Raw genomic sequence first — 10,650 nt, 5'->3', positions numbered from 1 at the left:
GAAGCTTCAATCAAATCATTCCAATTCACAATATCATAATAAAATTCATTGGTTGTGGTGTACATTGGTGGTTACTCACCCAGCAGGTTAATTGCTCTCCAAAGAACAAACAATGAGAAATGAACAAACCCAAAAACATACACATACACACCTGATCCAAAAACAATCTTAGGATTGCTGCAATACCAAGTAGAAAAAAACATATTTAATACCTTTGTTGTGGAAGCTATGTTCTTCAGACTCCAGATATTGGCTGTTACAATAGCCACAACTTCCTCAAGAGATTCTTTAACAATAGTATCAAGTAGTTTTTGGCCTGCCTCTCGGGAACCTCTAAAGTCCGAGAGACAAAGATGAATAAGGGGTGATTCCTCATAACCATCCACTTGAAAACCAGAAAGACTGTGTAGACAGAAACGAGAAAAAATGAGACATTAGAATTACACATTACAGTTTCTAAGATATTATCTTTGTATTAGAATATTTTAATGAATCTATTTATTTATTATCTCAATCATGGTACTGGTAGTATTGATAGTAAATATTAGAATGAATACCATTAAAAAAAATAAAGATGATATTTATAACTTACATTTTTAAATACTAATTTTTTTGTTGCATTTAATACTTACTCTTTTAAAAGGTTCTTAATGTCTTAGCATTCTCTCTGAGTTTTTCAAATATCTCAGGTGACTTGTCCATAGTATCGAGTGCCTCTATTGCAGCTGTAGTAAGCAATGGTGGAAGTGATGCACTAAGCAGTATCCAGCACCTTAACAAGAGAACACATATGTATATAATCAAATTGAGTTAACATTTGATCTGACAAGAATATACCTGTACTTACAATAACATGTAATGTTATCTACATGGTTAACCTGATAGTTCTTTGATGATCAATAACAAATGATTTCCAGCACAAAATCCTCCCATACTGGCCATACTCAAACTCATCGAAACACAAATAAGATAAACATCTTCTGGCTAAAAATAAAGATAGAATATAGAAACTATATTATAATATTAATAAGGTAACACTATCTGTCAATTAAAATTGAATTTTGTTCTCTGATCATTGTTGTTAATTCACTCACTGTTAATTGAAATGTTCTACGCTCCACGACCTGTAGCTCCTAAACACACCAAATGAAAGACTTTCCTCCAAAAATAATTGGAATACGATATCGTTTTACGAAACTCACCTATATGGATATATTAGTAAGTGTTGCACACTGTAAATGACAAGCAACAACACACAAAGTACTTACCAGTTTGGGTAGAGGTACTAAGGTCACCATAATTCAATATTATAGCTTCAGCTACAATGAACTTCTGATCTTTTAGCTTTATTGGATTCTAAGATAACAATAGTCTGTTCATCTTCTGTCATTTATTATTTACTTATTCACACATCTACCCATCCATCCATCCATCCATCCATCACTGACTTTGAGATCAAAATTTTCCTGTTTTTTTTAGTAATCTTCTAAATCTAAACATATCATTATGCTTGAGTACTTGATCTGACTACGTGGAGGCAACCAGTCCTTTTTGTGTAGGAAACCCCACACCTTCGTCACTACATGAGCATACAAAATAAAATATACATGTATTGAAGTTCAGACAATATTTTGAGTAGTTACTATATGCAGTGGATTACAGGTCTGGGATTACAATTGATCATTACAAATTATATTTGAAAATTATAACATTTGGATATAATTACATTACAATGAAAGAAATGAAAAGTATTAAACAATCACAATTATATATATATATGTAATTATATATAATATATGATATTAATTGTATTGATCATGCAATTATAATCATAATAGTCACATAATAGTCCTGGTGGATTGACATTACCTTCTACATTGATACCTACAGGAGTACAGGTACTGTTACAAGTTAATGCCCCAGCCTTTGTGGGACTAGGTCTCTCAAAGAGGATCCCTTTAATCAAGTGAAAATGAAGTCCACTTTAATTTTATAATTTAATTAGCAATGACATTGGTTCTTACCAAAAGATGATGTCTGTTTTCTTTTAGAATAGCAGGTATGGCACTAGCTATGGCAGCAAACCCAAATGAGTAAACTATAGCTTCTTCTCTGCCAGTGAATTTAGCTATACGTTCCTCATAGACGAAGGGATGGAAAAGAAGGGTGGAAAGAGGGACGTGGGAGAGGAGGGGTGGGAGGAGAGAGAGAGAGAGAGAGAGAGAGAGAGGAGAGAGAAGGCTGAGAGAGAGAGAGAGGAGAGAGGAGGAGGAGAGAGGGAAATGAGGGAGAGAGAGAGAGAGAGAGAGAGAGAGGAGAGAGAGAGAGAGGAGGGAGGTTCGGAGAGGAGAGAGAGAGAGAGAGTGAGGTTGGGGAGAGAGAGAGGGAGAGAGAGAGAGAGAAGAGAGAGAAGAGGAAGAGGGGAGGGAGGAGGAGAGAGAGGAGAGAGAGAGGGAAAGAGAGAAAGAGAGAAAAGAAAGAAAAGAGAGAGAGGGAGGGAGGGGGAGGGAGAGAGAGAGAGAGAGAGAGAGAGAAAAGATATTGATAAAACTAACAAAAAAACATGATATCAGAATCGAAAAAGTGATGCAAAGATTAATTCTAGAAATACATGTACGTTACTGGACCCACCCATTGTGCCATAGAACCCTCGTGGTCCAATGAACCCACTCCATATTTCCTGACAGTCTACAGCAGCTACTCCTATACAGTAAAGAACATTAATGGCATCTAATTTTAAGCTTGAAAAACCATCAGCTATATAAGGCACAGTGCACTAGGTATTGACTTACATGAATATTCTTTTTACTTAATAGTCCAAGGAAATTGAATGTGGCCAAAATTAAGACATCTTTTACCATTAACTGTTACATGAGTACCTGCAATACTAATGATAACAACATTAAATCTAATTTTAAAACATAGTTTATTACTGACAGATGTCTATATAGAAACAGTTTGTTGTACTGGAAATGAAGGACTTGTGTGATAAAAGAATTGTAATTATTTGTTTTATTTAGTGCAAATTTGGGAGGGTGTACTAATATGAGATTTTTCATCTGCTTGAGGAACTACTTGGGAAAGAAAGAAAATATTTAAATCATCTCATACTGTTTATTATTTATTATTTCTGGTATATTTATACTATTTTAGTACAATCTGATTATGTCAGAATCTCTTATAAGCAAAAATATTGACAAAATGTGCCACAAATTTTGCAAAAGATATGGACTGAGTGATATTTTAGAACTGAGTCCACAACTGAGAAAGACTGTACTGCATATATATGAACACTGAGCAGTATGCATAAATATACCAGAATTATTTCTCTCCAATGAGTAAATACAATACCAAAAATGTTAATTTATTTAACAGTTACCCTGTAACAATAGGACTTTCCAATGGTCTGTCATTTGGATAATTTTGAGGAACTAATGGCAGGGGCTGCCAATCTCGTATCAACTCTTCCTCCTCCTAAAGAACAAACATATATATAAATTATTTTAATAACTAGAATATATGGACATCATAAAGTATTATAAGGGAAAGCAGAAAACAAAACCAAATTGTTTCTAAAATAATATTTTCTGAGTTAGCATTTGTCAATAACAAACGACGATTGTTGTAACTGTGATAACAAAAACTGACATATCAATGGCTGTATTAACAATATCAAACATAAAAAATATTCCTCTAATCAAAATCACAGCACCAACATGTTTTTTCCATCTGGCATACACAGGATGCCAGATGGCCCCCAAGATAGTTTCAAGCCAGATGTGTATCTGGGGTGGGGGTCAATTACATTTGTAAATTGGTAATCATTATTATTATTAGGGTCTTTCTTAATTGTAATTGAGTGACTAAATTTGTAATTGTACTGCAATAGTACGAATTTTCATAACATTGATCTTTTTACAACTAAGTACTCCAATATGAAGACATAAATTGATAGTTAAAATTAGTACACTATACATTGTAACATGTACCTAGATACAGTGTAGCTTGTAGTGACTGTATTCTCATCTCAAGACTAGTAATTGTAATTTAAAATATTGAGGGAAGGCGTTTAATAGTAAACTCTTGGAGGAATGGTGCTCTAAAACCCACAATTTCTTCAACCAGGCTTTTATGATAAAAAGAAAGCCTGGTAAACTACTGTTTTGCACATGCGTTTAATTTCCACATTTTTCTTGGAAAATAGTATACTTTAGGATCATCCGTCAACTATGACGTCAAAATTCATTTTACCACAATGTCAAACTGTTATGGCTGCTTGTAGTAATGATAGAAATGTTTTTGCTGCTCTACTCTAGCTCTAAAACGCTAGGAAGATCAAAATCTATCTCTTAAAAAAGAAGAAAACTCTTGTCCATTGAAGCTACATATCACTGAAAAGATGTCTTAATGTGGTTTTTGTATCCCAACAGCACTGAACAAATTTGTTGATCTTTTTGTTTCTACTAAATCTCTGCACAACCAACAAATTCGACTAAACTCATGTAGTCAATGAAACGTCATTAATTGTAAACCCAGCCCCATTGTACTTGTCATTTATAATTTAAAAATATTGTAATAATGATGTCATTATATTAGCATAAAAGACAATAAGTTACGCGCATGCAACAAGCAGTTGTTGCCAGGCTTTCTTTTCTATCGTGAAAGCCTGGGTACAGGCTAAACTGATAAGAAGCTTTTGAGTTCCATAGCTTCTGCAAAACTCTTTCATCTTACAAGTTAGCAACAACAGTACAAGCAAAACAATCTTAGGACAATTTTTATGATTTAGTTGCACTATACATGTACCTGTAAAAACGTCCTGTACATGTACATATATGCGAAAAACTGCTAGGTATTCATATTGTTATAAGTATTGTACCTTCTTTTGTGGTTTATCCTTCTTGTCAGGATTTGTATTGTTTTGTAAAGAAACAATTAACTTGCCAATCCACAATACCAATCCACTTCTAATATAATGTGATATGTAGGTGCCTAAAGAAACAAAGGGGCATAAAACATTACTATAATATGTACAAATGTTATTAGTTTTTCAAAGCCTGATTTTGGCAGGGGATGGGAAATGTCTGGGCAAACTCACATTCAAAGTTAGGGTTCTAGCAAAATTAGGGTGAACCAAACAAAATGGTTCTTTTCATGTGATTGAATGTGTGTGTGCCTTATTTTATGCATAGCTTATTTGAGTCTAAATGTTTATGTCAAAAATAACGGAAGGAAGAAAAAAAAGGCTAAGTTAGACCTCAATGAAACACTACTAAAAGGAACAGAAGGATTGAAGCTGAAATATTGAACACCTTCACAAGTGTCACCAGTAACCATGTGAGTTATATGTAAATGAAGCCACAGAAAAGAAGCCATGTGTGACCTGAGTGTTTTTAATGATATTGTACATGTAGTTCCCCTAGAGTATTCTGGCTTCAAGACTAAATTATTTCATGTACTTTAAAATGAAACAGAAAGTATATTATACCATCACGATTTTGATCGATAACTTATCGTGTTCTAAGTCAATTTAACAGTTGACAGCTACTTTTCAATAATGGGTGTGGCTTATTTCTTACCTCTGAAACGTAAGATAATATAGCTTCAAAAATTGTAGTATAAGTGTGAATTACCAGCCATCTAGAAAATTCATGAGCTCTTTACATAAAACAGCACACCTCACGACAAGATCTTCCACACACGGACCCACACTCGCAGACCCTATTACAACGCCATTTTGACGAATTGATCAATTTGATTGGTCAATTTCCTCGAACGAGGAATATTTTGGTGGGCGGAGTCCAAAAGCCATGTGCTAACATTATTCTTCCTTATTGTCTCAGGGATACCAATATTTAGTGGGGAGATGGGAACTTCATAACAGACGATCTTTGGGTCAATTCTACCACTTGCTCTTCTATTAAGCTCTAAAGTCGATCCAGAATAGAAATCAACCCCAATGGCTCCTCGTCTGAATTACTATCTATTCGTGAAGGAAAATGGCCACACCCCCCCATGTTGCGTATTGTAGCTATGGAGGTTTATTTCCCATCTGTGTGTGAACCAGACGGAACTGGAGACATTTGACGGTGCCAGTGCTGGAAAAATATACAATTGGCTTGGGACAAACCAATATGGGGTTCTGTACTGACAGAGAAGACGTTCATCTCTCTTGGCAGTGACTGTGGTGTCTGGGCTCCTTGAGAAGAACAATGTCTCTGCCAATGATATCGGTATATTTTATTAGGGACTAGAGGTTGGCACGGCAAGGGAAAACCATTGTGGATAAATCGAAATCAGTGAAAACAGTTCCTGATGCAGTTATTCCACAGGGTCATGGTAATACTAATATTGAGGGTATTGATACTACGAATGCCTGTTATGGAGGAACTCAGGCTCTGTTTAATGCTGCCTCATGGGTAAGAAAGCAGTGCTTGGGGAATGGTATGTTATTATATAGTTTCTTGTATAGTGTGTTGACATAATCAACGAAGAGCTTTCTTGATATGTATTAAGAAAGTATGACATGCATGGTTATCCACCATGCATGTTCTATTTTTAGACTTCTATATTTAGAATGCCTATTAAATATTTGTAATTATTTACTGCCAATGTTGGTATAAGTCCATACAATTAAGACAGTGTTATGATAACAGATATGTACAATATGTGTTAGGTCGATTTGCTCTGGTGGTAGCAGCTGATATTGCAGGTACAGTATTTTTTTTTTTTTACGCTTCTGGTAATGCTCGACCTACAGGTGGAGCTGGGGCAGTAGCCATGTTAATTGGAACTAATGCTCCTATAACATTTGAAAAAAAACGGTGATTATGATAATATATTTATACAGTATGTGGTGTTTCGTCTTCTTCACCTAGGAGAATGAAAGAATTAGTTATTTATTTGATGTCTGTGTTGTATAGGATATAAGTTTGAAGCATTAATTTTTTGATGTTTTTCCTCACTATGCTTGAACCCATACCATAAGTTGTCTTTATGCATTTCTATATACCATATTTGGTCATAGTTTCAAATTAACGTATGTTTGCTGTTAAACATAGTACATTGAATATGACAGTTTACTAATAACCATTTTCACTTTCTATACTATTAACTCATTAAACAAGTGGCTACTGATTACAAACATAAACGATCTGGATCATAAACATTCATGTTTACAGCTATTCCTAAAACAGATTGTTGTGATTTTCTCTCTTCCTTAGGATTACGTGCTGTCCACATGGAACATGTCTATGACTCTACAAACCCACCTTAACGCTCAGAGTTTCCAGTAGTGATGGTAAACTTTCCATTCAAATGCTATTTAAATGCTGGATTCAATGCTACAAAAGATATGGAGAGAAGGCTGCTTCTTCCTTTAGGGACTAGATACAACATGATACGATGCTGATTTTTATTGTTTTCATTCCTCCATTCACTAAACTAGTACAAAAAAGAGCTTTGCTCGTTAGTATTAAAAGATTTCCTTTAATAATCCTGATACTTAGCTGTCAAGGAAAATTGTCCATTTAGAACCCACTCCAGTGAGTCTGGGTCTCATGTGTCAATGAATTCATTTAAAAAGCTCTTAGTAATAATAATATCATTGATTTTGCAACATAGTCTGTTAAACAATGGCTAATATACACGCAAAAAATCTTACAATATTTCACAATAAGTATCTATTATACTAGATATAAACCTAGAATGCCTTATTACTGATTATTACATCTTTCTCAGTCTGTGATGAATAATTAACTTTTGAATCAAAATTTTGTCTTATGACTTTGTGCATAATTTCATTCGGTGGTATTGCTTCATAACCCTTTAAAGAAGCCAATAAAATCATGAGCAATTAAAAGAAACACAAAAAAACAAGGTTGGTAATGACAGACTGATACAGATAACAGAAGTTTTTGCTTGAAAAAAAACAAGTCCATCTTTTTAACTGCAATTCTTCACATAGTTAAAGTTATTATGGATTCAACGTCTTTTTTCCAAATTTAAAAGTTCTGTTTGCAATCAAACATGCAAAATTTAGTGGTGTCACAAATAAGCAATCAATTATTCCATATTAGCCACAAATTAATGATTTTGTTAGGTGCATTATTTAGTGCATATTTTCTTCTTGCATCATACACATGCATGCACCACTAACCAGTAAGTATGGTATATTGTTATTAATATATAATGTATCCTACTTTATTCAGAGGTCGTACACTACAAGATACATTAGGAGATAAAGACATTGAGAAATTATCAATGAAGGCAGCAGCTGAGGCTTATGAGCTTAGAACTGTTCCCACTAATTTTATTAGGACAAGAAAGTTGGTAATATGTACACTGCTTCTCTTTATGGGTGGATTGGCTCATTAATGGGGCACAAGTAAGTTAGAACACAACTCATTACTATACCTGGATTCTAACATTGAGGCAGTGCGTTGGGCTGCTCAGAGCATTACTGAGTAAAGGGCTCACATTTTTTATGAGTACAACAACTTCAGCACTAATAGAAAAATAGCGCAATCATGACTTGATAGCCTGGATATATAGAATGTTGTAACTAAATAGTCGTGCTTGATCAATTTGAATGAGAACTTAATAATTGTGTGGTGACATACCACTTTTTGTGGTTACTTGTGCTATTTCCTTATTTTCTAGTAAAAAGCCCGCAGAATTAGCAGGCAAAAGAGTAGTATTATTTTCTTATGGGTCAGGACTGGCTAGTGCCATGTACTCTCTTCGTTTTTCATCACAAGACTTACCACTCCTAACTCTTCTCTGTCTAAAGTTATGGGCACACTAGCTGACATCCACTCGACTCCAAAGTTCGTAGGGGACCACGCCTCCCAGCTGAATTTGAAGATATCATGAACTCCGGAAGACACTCACCATAAATGTCCATATACTCCTGTTAGATGACATCAAAGACTTGTTTCCTGGTACTTACTATCTCACACTCATGTTGATGACAAATATCGACGAACATATTTAAGAGTACTGCCTGCTAGTCATGAGCCACACTCACCTCTTATTTGTCCGCTCGTCTTTTCAATGGCTCCTTGTTAGGAGCTCACAGTGTGTGTGTGTGTGTGTGAAATATTTAGTACTCATAGATAGATATTATTTCTGTTATATTTTATAATACTATATATAACTATGATAATACTGTAATGGTGCTGCTTTGAAGACTATTAATTTATTAGTTAGTGTGTGTGTATTTGAATATTATATTTAATTAGAAATAATTAGTGTTGTCTATTATATAAATAAAACTAAGTTTTGATGTATTTATTCTAATACCAAGTTTTATTCTCAATGCAACACTTACAGTCTTTGTGACTAGCTCTGTCATATTTACATAATTGTATAATAGGTCAAAGTATCTAGTACTTTGCATATAACAATTCAAAAATAATAGTGTATGTCGTCTAGTAAGCAACACTACTTACACATATTCCATTGCTCGCGTAGCCAGCCCCTCCCTCCTGCTCTTGCGGCTGAGAATATCTGTTGTTTAAACACTAAAAAAGCTACTAGCCACACCCATCCATGCTGTGGTCTGCATTTTGCAGTGATATCTCAAGGACAATGCGAGCAAATCTTTTCCTTCTAACTGGCGTGGCTGTCGTCTACAGTCAACCTCCTCCACCAAGAAGATGCTGTAAGTGACAAACAACATAATCTACACTTTATTGTCCCTGTGTTTGATCTCTTACAGATGAGACTCCAAGTCAGTGGTGGGGTGGACTTTTTATGGTATGCAAACTCTAGTAAATAGTAAATACTAGAAGTATAAGTACGTGGTTGATGTCATATGTCTCAACTTACACAGGTAGACTATGATGAGAAGATTGGTCATCGTGGCCATGTCTATTATGACAGTAATTAATACCAGTATACATTCTGCTATGAGTATTTTCGTGCAGGAAGTATCAGCCAGACTTTGTACGAACTTGGCTATTCTATTCAAAGTAAATTGGATGTTACTACATTGATGTAATGTGTTTATCTTAATTAAATCATGCAGAAGGCAGAATTCATAGTGGACGAAAGGACAGGTGGTCATTGTGAAAGGCACAAATGGGCTGGTGCTGAGTTTCCCTACATTTGGTCCTCCATCACAGAGACACATATATCCATCAAAGCTAAACTAGGCGGGAATACAGGTTTGACAGTGGATTATTTCCGATTAGAGACAGGTATAATATATTACAGTATGACCACTAAGTATAGTTATCAATTTCTCTTGTAAGGGGGTGGTTTATATCGTGGTATGTTTGCTCCACTGTCTAGTACTTCTCAGAGTGTGTTGTATTCCAGTAATTGAGTCCTTTGAAAACTATGAACCACGTCCTCCTAAAGCCAAGAATACCCACTACACGTAAAATATCATCAACTAATAATTATTAATTTTTATTATTATTTTAGGTATGTTTCAACATCACTGGAGAAGCTTTCCCTAGTGGGATCTTTGTCTTGCCTCCTGACTGTCCACAAATAGTTGACTTTGCTGTGGGAGCCCTCTAGTTATACTTGCTGCATATCTATATTAGTCAGACACTGAATAATCCCGGTTAGAAATTTCAGTAGAACACTATATAGCAATAGTATGAATGACTTATATTACAGCTGATCTGTTATAAAAAT

At 34.9% G+C, this 10,650-nt stretch overlaps 1 protein-coding gene and 1 pseudogene across 1 annotated transcript; one reads left to right on the top strand and one right to left on the bottom strand.

The window, feature by feature from the left end:
- Positions 1-636: 636 nt before the first annotated feature.
- Positions 637-5,640, bottom strand: LOC121366281 (8-amino-7-oxononanoate synthase-like). The gene is given in 7 exon segments (XM_041490783.1): positions 637-772; positions 2,025-2,053; positions 2,055-2,138; positions 2,612-2,661; positions 2,664-2,688; positions 4,880-4,992; positions 5,634-5,640. Coding segments are annotated over 7 exon segments (444 nt in total).
- A 375-nt stretch (positions 5,641-6,015) lies between these two features.
- Positions 6,016-7,300, top strand: LOC121366282 (annotated as a pseudogene).
- Positions 7,301-10,650: the final 3,350 nt, after the last annotated feature.

The sequence above is a fragment of the Gigantopelta aegis genome, unplaced genomic scaffold, assembly GCF_016097555.1.
Source record: "Gigantopelta aegis isolate Gae_Host unplaced genomic scaffold, Gae_host_genome ctg5185_pilon_pilon, whole genome shotgun sequence".
Classification (NCBI taxonomy): Eukaryota; Metazoa; Mollusca; class Gastropoda; order Neomphalida; family Peltospiridae; genus Gigantopelta; species Gigantopelta aegis.
Note: the sequence above shows the minus strand (reverse complement) of the source record. Positions and strands in the feature narration are given on the sequence as shown.